Raw genomic sequence first — 18,072 nt, 5'->3', positions numbered from 1 at the left:
ATGGTTATGAACAACCAGATTTAAATGTTATCTTGCATGGTTATGCATTGTAGCTAGATAATTTTTTGTTTTCAAAACATATACATCCCTTCCCTCAGGTTTTCCTGAACTGGAGCTGTACCTGCAACATGGTAACCAGCGCCAGGAGAAACAGGATTAGGTTGCTGCAATCTACATGCAATGTCTGTTACCTTTTAGCCTATGTTTCTGTTCCGAACAACTCCGAAAACAAACCAAAAAAAATTCCAACTTGGAATTATTTTTGATTTGTTTGTGAGGCTTAAAAATAACAAGTATTCTGAAAGCTAAAGCCTTTCTTACGGAGGGTAGCACCTCTGTGTCGAACAGCAATAATGAAATTTTGAAAAGCCTGTGGACTACTCTTGGCAAGTAGCAGAAACTCATGTAGGAGTGCTTCAATACAAGCTAAGAGGAGACCCAACAACCACGTGTGTCTTGGCGAGCTTTGTAAGCGTGACATGACACAGGCGATGTAGAAGACGAAGACCTTGTACGCCAAGTTGTCTGAAACGTCCAGTGCGGTTTAAGTGATAACACAGATTTGAGGAGGAGAAAGAAAAAGCACCTGCTCTGCGTCTGGCCCAGTGGACACAAGGAGGGCAGTGAGAGCAAACTGGGAGATTCTGTCCGAAAAATATAAAAAATGAATGTGACGGGGACGTATCTGCAGTGTCCTCCTCAGATCTTTCTTCTGCAAGGCAAGCTGAGTTTTAAAGAAAAATGTTACTTATTAACAGGGATCCTAAATAATCAGATTTTTTTTTTTTTTTAGATCTAATAAAACACTCGATTGTTACAGTTTTGTTCAGTGAAACCCTGTTTCTGGTTCCAGCAGGGCGCTTTGAACTAACCGGCTCCTCGACGTAACGAGAGCGGCACGCCCCGAGACGGCAGCGCTTCGCAGAGCGCAAGCTCGGCTGTTCGTTGCCCCGGTAGCACCAGCCTCCAAAAAACGTCCGAAAAAAGGGTGAAACCGGCCACGCCCGCCCTGCTGCCGCCGCCGCCACGGCGCGCGCCTCCGCCGCACCGGCTGCGGGCGGGGCCCGGCGCGTGCCGCAGCCCCCCCGTCACGCGCGGCGCGGAGCACGCCGGGAACTGCAGTCCCCCCCGCGCCGCTCTGTGAGGGGGCGGAGCCGGCGGTCCCGCGGGCCGCCGCCGTGGCCGGTGGTGCCGGAGACATGGCCGGCGCCGAGCGGAAGAAGCACGTCCGCTTCGCCGCCCCGGGGGAGGCGCTGGCGGCGGCAGCGGCGGGGCCGCGCCTCCCTGCCGCGCCGCACGCCGCGGTGGCCGTGGTCGGTGGCGGCCGGCGATGCGGCCGGTGCGGAGAGGGAGCCGCGCTGCGGTGGTGCATCTCCGGCGCGCTGTGCGCGGCCTTCCTGGGGCTGGTGAGCGCGGGACTGGGGCGAGGGGGCAGGGGCAGGGGCGGCGGGGCGGGCGGCTCCCGGCACCGGCGGCCCCGTCCCCTCCGCCCGCCGGCGCGCCCCGAGCCGCTCGGCTGCCTCTCGGCCCGGCCGGGGCCGCCTCTCCCGCCAGCGCGGGAAGGCGGCGCGCGACGTCGCCCGCTTGGAAATGTCTTGCAGGGGATGAGCATCGCGGTGCTGGGACCCACCTTCCCCAACCTGGCCGCCAACGTCCACAAGAACGTCAGCGACATCTACTACATCTTCGTGGGCCGCTCCCTGGGCTACCTGGGCGGGTCGGTGCTCGGCGGGGTGCTCTTCGACTGCATGGACGCCAGCCTCCTCCTCGGTGAGGGCCGCGCCGCGCCGGGCCGGGCCGGCTGTCCGCGGCGGCCCCGTGCGGGCTCGCAGCCGCCGGCCGTGAGGGAAATGGCTCCGTCCGAAGCCGTTCGGGTCGGCCGTCGCTTCTCCTTGGCTTGCGCAGCCGGCGCGGGGGACGGGTCGCGTTTGTGCAGCGGCGTCGAGACGTGGGCGTCGGGCGGCCGTGGCGCTGCCGCTGCTGTCGCGATAGTCTGTTCTGGCCGTTTTCGACACCGCGTGTGTCCGGGCGTTACTGCTGTGCGGCGGCGTTTCCAAGTGGCTGGGACTATTAATGACGGTAACTGGTTTTGAACTCGCAAAAGCTGGTTGAGTTGACCAAAAGGTGCCTTCGGTCTGGACAAAAAAGTACAACGGGAATTTTTTGTCTCTGTATCAAGTAATATGCTTAGTGGAGATCTTCGTGGAACACACAGGCTTCTGTAATGTCACGATATGAAATGCTTAAGCAGAACAGGGGAAGCTGTGTTTTGGATTTCATCTGCACACAGTGGAAACCTCCGGCCGTCGTGCTGAGGTACGCTTCTGTGGGGAGAGCTTCATTAAACTCTTCCCTTTCCTATACCTGAGCAGGAGTGATTGTCTTTGCGTGCTGGACAAAAGCACTGAGATTTTGACTGGAGGGCCTTAATCAAATTAGAACTTACTTAAAGTGGAAAAACATTAAATACCACCTGTTACGGTGGAAACTTGTTGCTCAGTTGCTGCCTAGCTATGAAAATGTTTAAACTCTCTAGGAACCACAGTTTATGATCTTAACAGTTTGCTGGACACGTGGAAACTCTCTCCTGTAGGAGCACAAGGCTGGCTTTGTCCTGGCAGAGCGGGGCTGCTTCGCCGTCGGGCCGCCAAGAGCCACCCTCAGCATCCTGAAATGGGGTGCTCCTTTCAGAGTCACATTAGTGTCTTGTTCAGGTAGAGATTCTCGGAGCACACCTAACATGGTGGAAGCCCTGTCTTTTTTTCTTTCAAGTGCAGTAATGGCAGTGTGTGCCTTTGTGCTCTAAGTTAGGGACTAAAGCAGATACCAGGACTCGCTCTTTTCCTCCGCTGTCCCGTAATTTTACTCAGGGAGATTCGAACAGAACTGTGCCTCCCCTGAGGACTGCGCTGTAATCACAGGGTCAGTTCAGAGAATACGAGAAGATCCATTTTCCATTCCTAGTGTTTGAACTAAGCCTCTTGTTATCCCTGTGTGCTTGTCTCCTGCTATCAGGAGGAGTCATGTCATACAATGTCTGTCTGTTTCTTCTCTCTTTCCCCCCCTTCTTCTTGTCTTCATCTTCCCGGATCGTTTCTTCTTATTTCCTCTTGTTCTAAGATGTCTTTATTTGGTCTCCTCCCTCTTCTTTATTCCTCTCCTCCAGAACACCTGTAAAGGGGGTTTCCTTTAGCCTCCTTGTACATCTGATCCAGTCACAGTTGTCTCTCACATTGCAGACTTTACCTTCCATAATGGAATTAATGCACCTGTGTATTAATTTTGAGTGTTAATCTGAAATAGTTTAGTATTTGCTTCTTTTCCTGAAGTATCAGACAAGATGGCTATCTGTCAACAATGCTTGGAAAATTATTCCTCTCCTACTCCTTTCCAATTTGGTAGTGCTTATGGCAAAAGCACAATTTGACCTACTGAATCTTCTCTCTTTTCTATCAGCTGAAGGCCGTCTGTAAGAGGTTTTGGCTTGTGTAGTTTTACCTCCTGTCTTCAACTGCTGATACTCTGCTACTGTACAGAGAAAAAATTGAAGACATAATCTTTGTCAAGGAAGCTTTTAAATACCAATCTTGAGGTCAACAGCTGAAGTGGACAACTGAGAACTTGCTGAGAAGTTACTTTTCAACTCAGTGGGGCATCTGAGAAGCTGTACTTAATACATTCCATTTTTAGCTTTTTCTCTGTGCAGCTCAGCATGCTAGCCTTCAAAAATGTTTTGAGGCATGTATTCCAAGTGTCTCGCTAGGACTCTAGGGTTCTGGATATTTATTTTTTCCTTTGTCGTTGTTGGTTTTGTTTGGAATTAACTCAAGTTCTTAACTACATCAGTCTCCATTGATCTTTAAGTATCTGCCCCACCTGTGATCAAGCATTGATTTGAAAAATATTAGAGATGTCTGAACTGGTACAAGCTTTCTAAAAACCTAATTCTGTATATTTCAGGTATTAATTGCAGATTATTTTATTATGAAGGAGATCATAAACATAGAATTTAACTGCTGAAGTTCCTCCTAAATTGTAATAATTTCCATCTGCTAAGAAATAGGTTTTTTTTAAATGGCATGTTGTAAGTCTAGTTGATAATAGCAAAACTAATACAGTTAATGAATTGCTCCTAAATTTATGATGAGAAGTTTTGTAGTTCTGTCTGTTAAAACTCCAGAATCCCTTGGAATACATCCCTCATGTGAGAACAGAATAGAAATGAAAGTCAGTGTTTTTATATGGAGGTTGCTCATTGGCCAAGGTGCAATCATTTTATAAGCTTTTACAGATTTAGTGATTTGGGCTCTTCTAAAATGGAGTGAAATCTAATGCTCTGTAGTTCTCAGAGGGAAAACCTCATTCTGTTCAAAACCACGTTTTACTTCTTTCGTGGTAAAGTAACATTTCTAGATCAGAAGTTTGCAGAAGATACTGAAATAGCACCTCTAAAGTAAAAGGTTGCAGAAGGTGACTTAGTGTTCTAGCAGCAGATGCTGCTCCCTTTGCAAACAAAGCTTTAGCAAAACAGGTTTTTCATGTAGTGTTTGTATTCCGATGAAATTGCTTTTTTTCCCAAGTGCGAAAAATGATTCGGTTGAACTTTCTAGCTGTTTCTGTTAACCATGAATTCAGGTAATTAGGTTACATCACCTGTTAGGATTATCTGTAACCGTAGTAATGATGAATGTATTTGCATCTCTTAGTCTTCTGTATGTTCTGTAGTTTAAATGCAAACTGTAGTATCTGGGGTTTTTGTTTGTTTTTCATCTTTTCCAGCATTATCCATGTTTGGAACGACGGTTGGCCTTTATGGGATACCCTGGTGTAAGAAATCCCTGCTGTTAACTGTCTTAATGTCAGTTATTGGAGCTTCCATGGGAATCCTAGACACAGGTAAGGGACCACGTTGTCCGATAGTTCCTTCACCAAACTTAGCAACAAAACTGTTGCTGGTATTTCATGGGACACATCTTGAATGAAAAGAGGGGAGCTGTTCTACCTGGCCCTGGTTCTTGGATTATTGTGGTCCTGAGACTTACAGTGTTTGTGTCTCTGTAACAGGCCTTTGTTAAGGGGCTTGGGGAGCTGCATATCCCTTGCTTCCTGGAGAAGATCAGTGCATATTTCAGTGGGCAATTACAGACATAAAGGAAATGTCACGTGCTCCTTAAACTGCGTTTTCTTTAAATTCCTCATCTAGAGGAAGCTGGTTGGGTTCATTAGTGCCAGCTGGAGCTAAGTCAGTCCTGAGCAAGCCCTGGTGTTTGGGAGAGAGATCTCCACAGTTGCTGTGTTGGAGAGTTGGCCACCTAAACCTGGTCAGGTGGCGTCTGGGGAGTCACAGCAGACATTTGCTACCATAGCTCCCTTACAGCACCATGGCGTCCATCTTCCTGAATTAAGGAGTATTTGCTGCCCTTGGCCAGCGTCGCTTAGGTGTTTGGGAATACAAACTTATCCTGTGCCCCAGGTTGTAAGTCTGTGGCACGTGCGTACTGCAAACGGCCTGGAAAAAACACTTTTGCTGGAAACCTGTTGAAAACCAGTTTCTGAGTAGAGGTGTCTTATTGGAGGAAGAGATGACCGGTGAAGTTGCAGAGCAAATGTCTACAGGTGCGGTTGGAAAGGTCAGTTATACCAGAGGTATGAAAGAAATTCCCACAGAAATTGGTTCATTGGGCATGGCTTCGGAAGGAGGAGTTAGTGGTGGCTGTAGCAGGCAGTTTGGATTGGGAGGTGAGGCCACCACAAGAGACCTAAGCGCGCTTATCGATGAGTGGGTAGCGCTGGCACGCTTGCAGATGGGGACCAGGAAACAGCCAAAAATACGTCAGTGGTGGAGTGTTCTGGCACTGCTGTACCAGGTGGTGGTGAAGCTGCAACAGGCAGCCAGTGAGGTGCCAGCAGAGTGCCGATGTTCTGGGAGGGAGCCGGTAGTTACTTATCAGCCACCAAGGTATGACCGGATCTGGCTGACTGGCTTTGGGGCAGGCTTATTTCTGAGTAAGAGCTGGCTGATGGATTGGCCTGGCTATCCAAACAGCTCTGGAAGCACTCCAGCCAGGGCCTGGCTTCAGTGGCTTGGCTGGTAGGCAACACAGAGGAGTGATGGCTGCACGTGTGAACCATCTGCCCCAGTTGTGGAGCCTGATGGGGCTCTGTTAACAATGGAGAGAGCACGATACAGGGCTGTGCTGGTTTTGGCTGCGATAGAGTTAATTCTCTTCACAAATAGCTGGTGTGGGGCTGTGGTTTGGACTTGTGCTGGAAACGGTGTTGGTATTGCGGAGATTCTTTTGTTAGCAGTGCTCACACAGTCAAGGCCTCTTCTGCTCCTCACCCCACCCTACCAGTGAGCAGGCTGGGGGGGCACAGGGAGTTGGGAGGGGACACAGCTGGGACAGCTGACCCCAACTGACCAAAGGGATATTCCACACCATATGATGTCATGCTCAGCACTATAAAGCTGGGGTAAGAAGAAGGAAGGGAGGGCATTCAGAATGATGATGTTTGTCTTCCCAACTAACTGTTATGCGTGATGGAGCCCTGCATGGGCACCATCCTTTGAGATGGCTCTGCCTGCCGTTGGGAAGCAGTGATTGAATTCCTTGTTTTGCTTTGCTTCCGTGCGCAGCTTTTGCTTTGCCTGTAAGACTGTCTTTATCTGAACCCACGAGTTTTCTCACTTTTATCCTTTCAGTTCTCTCCCCCATCCCACCGTGGGGGAGAGGGCGAGCGGCTGGGTGGGGCTTAGTTGCCAGCTGGGGTTAAGCCACGACAAGGATCCAGTAGTGAAAGATGGTTTTGCATGGCACAGGTTCTGCTAAATCAGCTGAGGGAAGAGCTGCGTTTGTTGCCTCATTGTACATGGCACTTGGTTTAAAAATTCTTCATATGGGGAAATGCTATCAGCTTATTGTAAAAATGCCTTCAGTGGGTGGGTGCGCTGCTTGGAAGTCAGACCTTTGAGGCAGGGAGACTTCCCAGCAGGAGAAACTAACAGCAAGGCAGCAGAGTGTAACTGAATTAATTTGGAAGTGTTGGTGCTGCGTGACAAGGGTTGCTGTACTGTAGCACAGAAATTTAGTTACTGTTCTTATTTTCCTGCATTCTTCTCAGGGACTACTTGAAAATGTCTCTCTGAGATTTTCAATATTTCAATAATTTCAATAATGCTAGATTATTTTCCAGCATTATTGTTGTTCTGAGGGTGTTGTAGTTTGGTCCCTGCAGTGGTATTACCGTAAACCTTTCCGCTACTCCCAGCCCATCAGAAACAAGCGATTCTTGATGTTTCCTGGGATGTTGTTTAATGAGGCCTCTGATTCTTAGCGTTGTGCATTGGTGCTTTTCAAACTTACAGAAATGAGAAGCAGTTAAACTTGCTCTTTTGAAAAAAGGCAGAAAAATATTGCAAATTGTCAAGGAGGGTAATTAAGTACAGCCATTGTTGCTGGATTAAGCCAGCGTGTGACTTTTCGTTTTGGCTGCTGCGAATACCCTCCTGGAGCTGGGTGATCACGTGGGTTTAAGGTGCTTACAGGCAGCATTTCAGTTAACTACAATTTTGCACGTTGTATTTGCTAAACCCGGTATTATTGCAAACCGAATTAATAATACAGGTTACGGTTTGGTTTGTCTTTTTTTATTTTTTAACCCGGTATCTGGTTTCAGACTAAAATGACTGAATCCTTCTCTCTCCGATCTGCAGGTGGCAATGTCCTGGCACTGAACACCTGGGGAGCAGAGGCTGGGCCACACATGCAGGCCTTACACTTCAGTTTTGCTGCCGGTGCGTTTGTGGCTCCGATCTTGGCTAAAATGGCCCTGGGAGGCTCTGAATCTACAGACCTTCCAGTAGCTGGAAAGACAAACCGGTCTGTGGCGAGGTCTGTACCAACAGCATCAGCTGTATCAGCTGCGTCCGCACTGAAACACCACTTTGGTACAGAATTCTTGTGGTCTTACGTTGTGATAGGGACCTACCTTCTCTTCGTTTCTTTCTTCTTTTTTATTTTGTATTCAAAGGGCAGCTCAGCTCGAGACAAATCAAAGGCCTCTCCGCAGAAATCCGTGTTTGCCAAATACCACTATGCCCTTATTTTTCTCCTGTGCATATTCTTCTGCTGCTACGTGGGAGCGGAGGTCACTTATGGCTCTTACATATTTACTTATGCAAAGGTCTTTGCCGAGATGAAAGAAAACGAAGCAGCCGCTTTGAATTCTGTCTTCTGGGGCGCATTTGCCGCCTGCCGAGGAGTGGCAATATTCTGTGCCGCTTGCTTGTACCCCGGCACCATGATCCTGCTGAGCATCGTCGGCTCCGCGGTCTCCTCCCTGTGCTTGGTCTTCTTTGCGCGGTACGTGGCTGCGCTGTGGGTGGGAACCGCTGTGTACGGAGCATCCATGGCTGCCATCTTTCCCAGCGGCATTTCCTGGATAGAACAGTACACGGTCGTGCAAGGAAAATCGGCTTCTCTGTTCGTGATCGGCGCCGCGCTGGGCGAGATGTGCATTCCTGCTGTGGTAGGGTATCTTCAGGGAAGGTTCCACCATGTTCCTGTGGTTATGTACACCGCCTTGGTGACCTCAGCAATGACAGTCGTGCTCTTCCCTCTGATGTACAAGTTGGCCCGCTCTCCCAGTGAGAGCGACTTGAAGGAAAGGAGTGAGAGTGAGGACCGGAAAGCCTTGTTGTCAAACTCGGGGCTTAATGAGGATGAAGAGGAGGAGGAGGATGCAGGAGAGTGGAACGAAGCAGACTTTGAGGTAATAGAAATGAATGACACGCTGAGAAACTCTGTGATAGAGACCTCCTGGAAGATACCAGGGGACTCTCCGGCCAAAGCCCCTCTCCAGCCCCATCTGGACGATGTGTTGCATGATTCTCCAGTGGTTGCTGGTGGCTCCCCTGGGAGAAAAAATGTGAACGTCGACCGGGAGAAGAATGATTAAAGTGAAAGATGACTGTTTTTTAAAAAAAGGGAAATGCGACTGAATTGTAGCTGTTCTTGTAAAGTGGTTCAGGAATCCTTTTATAGCGGCACAGAGCTCAGTGTGTGCTTTTCCGTTTGTCCGGCCTTTTCTCCTCTTTCATTTTTGGTCTGCAGCGACGTGTCTCAGTGGGAAAGTCCACGATGACATGAGTGGGGCGATGCGATGAAACGTATAGACTACACTGAAAATGGTAAAACATGAGACGTTTTTGAAACGTGAGGCATGCCTTTATGTAATAATGCTGTAATAGGAACCACTGAGGAGAGAAGGGGACTGCTCAGACCGCTCAGTTTTTTGAGGTGGGTGAAGGGTGCAGTTCTGAGGTGCTTGGTCACAAAATGTCTTCATGAGAGAGAAATGTGTTATCTGGGATGCTGAAATTTCTGATCTCCTGAAAGAAGACTGTTTGTACTGCACTGCAAGTTCGTGTGTGACATAAACCAGGAAATGAGGTCAAATTTCAGGTGCTGCCCAGTGGCCGTAAATCGGCCAGCCACTGGCAAACTATATACTTTCCTGGTTCTGCCACCAAGATAAGAAAAAAGTTAAAATTAACTTTTAGGAGTGGAACGGTGTGGTTTGGGTCATTCAAAAGTGGTGTATGGGAAGGGGGACAAAACGGGTGGTGTCAATCTGCTAAAATGCTTGACTGATTTACGGGTTGAACAGTGGTGACAGATCCATGTAGTGTGAAGCGCTTGTACTTGTGGTTTTAATTACTGCACTGCCACTGACATCAAGGCAGGGATGAAGGTAAGAGTATATATGAACAGATTACCTGTTACATGGTGTTGACATAGGGCTGTGGTATTTTTAAGCCAGTTGTTTAAATTAAGGTTATAACAACTTCTCTGGCTCCCTGTGCCAAGACTTTACCATAGTGGTGTGGTAAAATGGAAATTTGCAGATGAGCGGGAATTGTCGATGAGCCAACACGCTCACGTGCCCCTTACCAGCTGGACTGGTCCCATTCGGGTTTTGTTTCTTTGGGTGATGAGTTACAGGCAGACTCTTCCTAGAGGAGCAGCAGGGGTTTGTATTTGTACATTCTTTGCTGCTAAGCAGGAAGACCTGGGAAGGACCAGTCCTGCCAGTCTTCCCTTCCCAGTAAGAGCAAGAAGAGCAGCAGCTAATGGCAAAATCTGACTCTGAAACAGTAGTCTTGCAATTTGTCTACTTGAAACTCCAAATTTGTAGGCTAACTATTTTTTTTTCCAGGCTGTGTGAGCAGAATGTGCTCATGTTTCGCATTTTTTACCTTGCACTTTTATTAGCATTTTTCACCTTGCACTTTTATTAGCATTTTTCTTGCTAAGAAATTTAAGTAAGTTACTAACAAAAGAGATCCAGATGTAACGTAGCACGGAATCTTAGACATTCAGTGTATTTACAGGTCTGGTTTTGTTCCCTCTCTTGTCCTCTGAGCATGCAACCTAGAACCTTGTGGGTTTTTCCTTTCTTCTGAGAAGTTAGTAGGAAGCAGGAATCAACTTGTAGTGAAAATGCATGGGGGTTTGGGTTTTTTTATGTTGTTTTTTTTTTTTGTCTTGCCGTGTTGAAGGGCCTCCCGCTCCCTCTGCTGTCAGCTCTTAAATGCCACTGTGGTTTTGCCTGATTCCTTTTTTTTTCTCCCCTTGTGTGTATGCACCCTTCCACGGCATCTCTTCCCGTGCACCGCATGAACCTGCACTTTAAAACACGGCCTTGTTCTCACGTGTTACACAGGGCTGCTCGGCTTTGCCTAAAGTAAGGAATAGGAAATGCTTTCAAATATCAGGCCAAGTGCTCTGGTGCACGTGACAGCAGTTGATCCGCAGGAGCCAGTCTGTGTGGCTTTGTGTGTGTAGTTGTTTTGGCAGGATAACAAACGTTATGGTGGGTGCAGGTTAAGCCTGTGTTTCTTTAACTCTCCTTTTCCTCCTGCACTCGTGTAGGAGTAACTGCTTTGTGTGTGTAGGAAGGAGTGGATGTTATCCAATGGCAAGGACAAATCCCGCTGGTGGATGGGGAGGGGGGGAGTGATAACTGCTGCTGCTCTGCCTTTGAAGGTGCTCCCCCACCCCGCCCCGGGAAGGTCACAGGTTTCCTTTGGCAGAAACTGGGTTTGGTGCAGGACAAACAAAAAAGATACGGAAATGGTTCTGTGGCAGCTCCCCACTGTAACTGTAATCCCTTGGCTTTCCCTGAATTGTTGGCGACGTAAAAAGGTTTCTCCATATCCGAGATCATGTTGCCAGAAGAAAATTAGTTTAAGAAATGGACCTGGTAACTGGGAAGATTTTAAATAATCCCCAATTCATATCCTAATTTTTGGAATGAAATTCCAAATTGGAATGTCCTGCAAGTAAGATTGTTCTCAGGGATAGCTAACACATCTTGCATAATTAAGTACTAAAAACCAGAAAATGAAATTAAAGCTGCTTTGAGAAATAGGCTGTAACCTCTTTGAACCTTACCTACTTATTGCTTATACACACACACACGCTTACTTGTGTTCCTGACTAGTGTCTTCCCAACAAGTGTGAAAATACTGTGCAAAACAAAGATTTTTTTTTTTTTTTTTACTGGCTGTATTAATTCCTGCGTGAGTCACTTGAATTCATGTCCATTTTCCCCCTTAAAAGCAGGAGGCCGGAGTAGTAGGAAAGGAGCAACAGCCAGGAACACCAATGTAAGAGCAGCCTTTTACAGAAGGTAAGGGATCCAAAAAGCAGCGGCAGGAAGAAAGAGCAGAACTCGCATCATAATCTTGAATGGTGCTGTGTAGAATCACGTCTGATTGATTCGTGGAGGCCTTTGTCTGGATGACGTCTAAATTCTGAGTCACCTTAGTGAGCACTTAGAGTCTTCGATGTCTGATTCTGGCCTCAGACTTGAAATGGAATGTACTTAGGGAACTTGTTCTCTCATCCCCTAACAGCAGGCACTGCCCTTTAGTGAAAATGAAATGTTTAAAGCAATTCAAAATTAACACAGATCTAGGACATTTCCAACAATAGGCCAGCTAGCAGCAGTTCTAGACATCCTGGGTGTTCAAGGCTGTAGCTTCCCGAGTTCTTGGATCTTCGTGTTCCTCAAGGCCTGTTTCTAGACAATAAATGTTGGTTTTTACATGTTTAAATTTCCTTCCTAAGTAAATTGCTTCCCAGCACATACAGTTCAAGTGAGGATCTATTTACAGTGCCTTTGAAGTTACAGATCCTCCAGAAAGCTTATGCCCTTAAACTTGAAAGGGTTGAAATTACTTCAGGTAAACTGCATTACTTTGCCATTGCTTTGCTTGTGCTGGAAGAGTCACCTCTGTGTTGAGGACAAGAGCTGTGGTCCGTGGATCAGATACTTGAATTTAGTAAGAATCCTGTTTTTGTCCATAAAACCAGGAATGGGTTGATGATGAGCACTTTCCTGTTTAGTCCAGTGTGAAAGGCAACCTCTCGCAGTGAAGTGTCATTTAGTATTTTTATTTATCCCTGACGTGCTGCCGAATGCTGGATCGCACCGCGAGCACTAAATGCGTTTGTCCTGCCCCTTCTGCCCTTTGCACTTTCATTCCGTACCTGGCCAGGAACAGGCAAAGTTTGGTGCCTTGATGGTGTTTTTTTTTAGTTACTTTGCATAAAAGCGCATCGCAATCCGTGGATGTTCTATTATATATTTAATAGTTTTTATTCTGCTTGGTGTGGGTTTACACTGTACTGTACAATGTGGAATTTCATAGACTTGTATCTTGAATGTAATAAATTCTGAACTGGAGAAGGCACTCAGGTCCTTGACGTAAATAAAGTTCTGTTCTATTTTTCAAAGCTACTCTGGATTTCTAAATTTAGAACTCACTCCTGTTTGGACTACCGGAAAAGTGGAAATGTTTCTTTGGTTTGGGGAGAGCCTCCAAGAATTGATACTGAGGTTTTAGATCCCAAAGCTTAAGCTGGAAACTGAACTGTGGATTCTTAACTCCTTCTTACCTGAGCAGCCTTGTTTATGTTACTGTTTGTGCGCCACAGGAGCGAAGCAAAGGTGTCTGCAACCAGGGTAACCACTAAAAAGCATGTAACTTTTACCATATCGTTTTATTCAACTTTAATATGGTTTCCATTATTAACTTCTAAAACAAAATGATTTCCAGTTTAGAAAACAATGCACTGACCACATAATTCCTTTTCCATTTTATACAGTTATACAAATATTCTAAATACACATTTTGTCAAGATGGTGGCAAATAAGATTTAACTGTACAGTACATAAGGAAAGAAAATATTTTAAGCATATTTAGAAGCAATAGAAATGTCTATACAAAACAAGCAAAAATGGAATAAAATTTTATATTTAAAGTATTGCAACAGTCCCACAGGTTTGTAACAAAAATGTCTTTGCACAGTTCCTCACAATGCCCCATTAATAGCTAAAGCAAGACAGCAATTTTTAGAAAATAATGATTCAAAATGCTACACATGATACTACTGCTTGCACAGTCTGATCAAAATAACAATCTACTTGGAATCGAGCAAAACTTAGGAGGAGATATACCAACCAACTTTAAAATTATCTGTATAAAAGTCATTGCACATTATTTACTCAGTTGTTTGAAAAGTAAAAAGTGTATTTACAAAATATTTCGCAGACAAAATTATAAAGTGAATGGATAATATAGAAGTAACACGTCTTGATACTGACAGTTCAAGAACACACACTAATGGTTTCATCGTTTCAAGAGGTTTTCAGTGCTCCTTCCCCCAGGAAGTAAACTTGACTTCTACTTTGAAATGGATTTACAAGATGTTACACATAGCTATTTCAACATCAGCATTATAAAACAGTATGTTAGAAACATGAAAGAAAGAAGAAATTTGTACATCTTAAAAAGTGAGCTATTCATAGATCAACAAGTGTTGTTTGTTTTTTTTTTTAATTTAGTTAGGATAAGTGTTCATTATTCTTCAGGTAATAAACCCAACAGTTAAAATGGAAATCCTGGACTAGATGAGAATTGAAAAAGCACCATGCACAATAGTCCTAGTGTGGTAAACACTGAAAAAAAAAAAATTAGCACCTGGAATCCTGTAACACAGCTCATCTAAAACTGGTCGAGCAGCTGGCGAAGATACGGTGCCTTCGACAGTTCTCTGCTTACTCTGGAGAGCTTGAAGAGCACGGGGCAGTTGAGGGAGACGCACTGGATGTGTCGATCGAAGCAGCCTGTACAGTTCCTGCAGATCTGGGTTACACACAGAAAAGCAAAACATCGTTGGAAACCTCTTCACACAAGCACGGCACCGATCACTTGGGACTAGCGAGTCCCCAGTGTTGTACCCGCCCAACAGGCACGGCCCCACCAGCGCCAGGCTTTTCCCCAGCACAGAGGGATGCAGAGCAGCTCTGTTCCCTGCCGCTGCCAGACGGCGTTTTGCTTTGCTGCTGGTGCCTGGCCGGCCGGCATCACCCAGTGCCAACTGGGCAGAGAGCAACAGCTTGGCTGTACCGCTCAGGTTTCAATCTGCTAATTAGGTGCTACTCGTATGTGGTGATGCTTGGAAAAATGAGGTAAACAAGTTGATTGGATTTAAGCAAGGCAGGGTGTTATGATAAACTTATCCTGTGTAAAAGTTTCCTCGTGAAGAAAGACAAAACTGTTACTCTGCAGTTATTCTCTACATGGGAAAGAGACTTAATAAACTGCTCCTGTTTCAAGGTAAGCTTTAATGAGAGTTTTACTTTCCAAGCCCAAGCTAATCAATCCCAAGACAGACATACACAGGTTCCACCGCTCTCCTCCTTCAATGCAGCTACTCGTTCATGTAGTTAATGCTGCTTCAGAGTACTTTTAGCATGAGATACCTGATGGAATAAAATAGCAGCAGGCACAGTTCTTCCAGAGGTAGCTACCTTCAGAAAACTAAAGGTCCCTGCTTTGCTGTTTTATTTTTAATCCTTTCCAGTACCTGCCACCTCCAATGGTTTTTCCAAAAACTCAGGAGTTTGCTTCCAATCGCACTCGTGTTTTGTTACACCGTGTTAGCTACTATTTGCATAGTTTGAACAAGAAATCAAAATAATACCCTGTGTTTTTAAAATCAGTTCTTTTCCTTCGTTCCATGTTAAAGCTATTTGGGCACCAGCGGCCCTCTCAGCCAGACCTGTTATCAGCACTGAATCCCTGCAGACTGGAAACTCAAACTGACAAGAGCTGGAGAGGAGCAGCCACTCTCTGCCAAGTCCCATGCGTGGCACCTCAGAGGACACCAGTCCTCTGACCTGCACCGTGGCCAAAAGGAGCAGGATTTACACGGCTTGTTCCAGGTCCGTAACTGCTAGAAGAACCTCAGAAATAAGTCTACCCTAGTTCTTTCGGAAGAGGCTGTGGCTGGTTTGAACGCAAGGGACCAAACTAAATGGTACTTGAGACACTTCCTAAGTTCAGTCTGTGTAGAGGGGAGAGGTCTATGGCCTTCATCTATGGCACGTAATTTTTAAGTGCATTTTAAATTAATATACGATTCAGTGTTCTACCAGTTTTCTGCTGGCTCCAGCACCTTTATAATCCAGAAGGGCCAAGAATTTAAGCTGTGAAGGATATATACATCTCCGTACTGAAATAAGACAGATGCTCTTACAGAGAGGTTGAGTCACCAAACACTGACTGGAACGGGATCCCAGGCCTCGCCGACCTGTTGCATGTTGCAGGGACAAGAGAACATTCTGATCAAACCCACTGATACTTCTGTGGGGCTGCACCGATCTGCCAAGTTCTGATTTACTCCAGAACAGACGCAATGTGAAAGGTTCAGAGCACCACAGGAAAACTGCAGAACACGCATCACCCTCCTTTACTGCCTTTTACAATGCAGATCAGAGCAAATACTGCAAAATACAGCACGAAACAGAGTCCACATCTTAGTGACGCAATATTTATGAACCGTCAGTTGTAATGGCTTTCCAGCAACAGAGCCCCGTGGGAACCTATCACATCAATGCCTAGACTACAGGAACATTTATACCCCTGCAATTCAGATGAGTCTTGAAAATGGTTCATGTGCTAGCGCTAAAAATAAATCTTAACAAGAATATTTATTAATTATAACACACGACAGTATGAAAATTAGGTGAGGATATCCAGGTATTTGTGCAAGGGGAGGCATTGTGATTTGCTGTGATACACTCGTGTGCACAGTCAGCTACCCTCTTAACTGACTTCTAGCTCAAGGGAAAAAAACAGCTTGGAAAATTCCTATTGAGAGGAAAGGTAACTGGAAAACCCACAAGCCAAAAACACATCCATGTTACACATATAAATAAAGAAATTTTCTGGGACAAACATTTTTTGTTATTTTAACGCAAAAAAGGTGAGTCTTTCATTTTCAACTCTCCATCACAGTCATTATAAAAAGGCACCTACAAACCCTGTCAGGTACTCTTAAAAAAAGAAGAAAAGGAGAAAAGCGTCTTCAGTTCTGACCCCTCCCCCTTGCCTTCAGTTTTATGCAAAGCAAAGGAGAGTAACAGCTGCTATGCTGCAATGGGAAAAGCAAACAAGCTATAAATAACATGTTTAACACCCGGGTTGTACTTCCCGTTTCTGCTGAGGGCATTCAGTGACATTTCAGCCCCTGCCTTTGGCTGACAGACATCCGACACTGCTTTAATCGTACCTTGACCAGCTGTTCGTGCTTACGCTCCAACTCTCGGATCTCTTGGTTGAGAATCACTGCCACATGCTGTGGCTGGCTTCTGCATTTATTACAGATCCCATACTGGGTCAGTTCATCACACACGGGACAGTGTAGGGTCGTGAAATACTGGGAGATTGTGCCTTTGTGTCCTTCTAGCTCACTGCGGGCAGTCGAGGTGGCTTTTTGAATCTGTTAAAAAAAATAATTAAGGGATATTGAACTTTCAAGAGAGTAGCTCACCTTATTCCTAGATTACACAGCCTGTTTTTTTAAAAAGGAGTATGAAAGTGTGACACAGCCTGCAGGGCATGGGCTTATACAGGAATTATTAATGTGGATTGCATCACTCTGAAGAGCACAGCACTTGCCCTGACGTGTTACACTGAACAGAGCCCACCCACATCTATTTCACAGGGAATCTCACCAGAAAAGTGCAACCGAAGAAATCCTGTCACGCGCTAAATTCCTGATCTCACGTTGGACTCTGCCTCCTGCAGTTGTTCCTTTGTAGGTGCTGATCTCCACATCCGAACATGCCCTGGCCGCAGCCCCAGTGCTGCCTTCCAGATCCTGCCTCTGCTCGAGCTTCTGTGCCGGTGCGGTCCCGGTCACAGAGCTGCCACCGTCCTTTGGTCCGTGGCTCCAGCTCCTGCTCTTGTTTCCCCAGACAAAGCTCCACCACTGCTCCCTCACTCAGGGAAGTTCGCCTCTCTACACTCGCTCTTGGTGCTGCATGACTTTTGCTTTACGTGATCCTTCACTCTCCTGCTTCAAACACCCCGCTGCTCCGCTCCCTGTGACTTCCTCGGAGCTCCCTGGCCTTGCAGAAAGTCAGGGCTCTTTCTGCCTTTTTAAAGCATCTTGTTGGAGATACTTACGGTAAGTGTCACAGTGCCATTGGAAAGGCAGAGAAAAGAAGCAGAACGGAAGTAAATCAAGGCTATGTTAAAAGTCTGCAGTGGGGACCACGACGTACTGCTCTGCTGCTGAAGTCTACACTAAGAAGAGTAACCAAACGACACTGATACAGTGTCTTTCACCATCCCTTTTCATCCGGGGAATCACAAATTAAAATCCAGCTATCTAACACTTCTCTTCCTGCATCTCAATGATCTCTCTAACTTTTAGGAGTCAGTTCTGGATATAATTAGTTACAAATTTCTGGTGATACAGATTTTTAAAGAAGTGTTCCTGCTGCTGGGTTATTACCACCTTTTCTATAAAGAGGAAAGATCTTCAGAACATCTTGGAAAAACAGGAAAAAAAAATCTCTCCTACTACAGGGAGATTTAAAAGGTGCAGCCAAACAGATGCATATACAAGTCCTGCCAAAAAATATATAGTTACAGCAAAATACTCTTTTATGGAAGGGGTCAGAAAATAGAAGATGATGGTGCGATCAACC

General features: G+C 46.0%; 2 protein-coding genes across 3 annotated transcripts in view; one reads left to right on the top strand and one right to left on the bottom strand.

The window, feature by feature from the left end:
* The first annotated feature begins 1,199 nt into the window (after positions 1-1,199).
* On the top strand, positions 1,200-12,235 carry SLC60A2 (solute carrier family 60 member 2). 2 transcript variants are annotated; one of them, XR_015222031.1, is made up of 5 exons: positions 1,200-1,406; positions 1,602-1,770; positions 4,780-4,896; positions 7,715-9,299; positions 11,628-12,235. XR_015222031.1 is itself a non-coding variant. In XM_086608105.1 (4 exons), the coding sequence occupies exons 1-4, from the start codon at positions 1,200-1,202 to the stop codon at positions 8,956-8,958; spliced, it is 1,737 nt and encodes a 578-aa protein (XP_086464231.1). In that variant the 3' UTR covers positions 8,959-9,446. The 2 variants fall into 2 exon arrangements, 1 of the variants encoding a protein (XP_086464231.1); XM_086608105.1 differs by lacking the exon at positions 11,628-12,235 and having other exon boundaries at positions 7,715-9,446.
* Positions 12,236-13,097: 862 nt separating this feature from the next.
* REV3L (REV3 like, DNA directed polymerase zeta catalytic subunit) overlaps positions 13,098-18,072 on the bottom strand; it is a 139,111-nt gene continuing 134,136 nt past the window's right edge. The window contains 2 exon segments of the mRNA XM_086631262.1: positions 13,098-14,215; positions 16,647-16,856. Coding sequence (XP_086487388.1) covers positions 14,075-14,215; positions 16,647-16,856 — 351 coding nt within the window. The 3' untranslated portion in view covers positions 13,098-14,074.

Source organism: Tauraco erythrolophus, chromosome 2 (genome assembly GCF_009769465.1).
Source record: "Tauraco erythrolophus isolate bTauEry1 chromosome 2, bTauEry1.pri, whole genome shotgun sequence".
NCBI lineage: Eukaryota > Metazoa > Chordata > Aves > Musophagiformes > Musophagidae > Tauraco > Tauraco erythrolophus.
The sequence above is the reverse complement of the archived record's forward strand: the minus strand, read 5'-3'. Positions and strand labels throughout refer to the sequence as shown.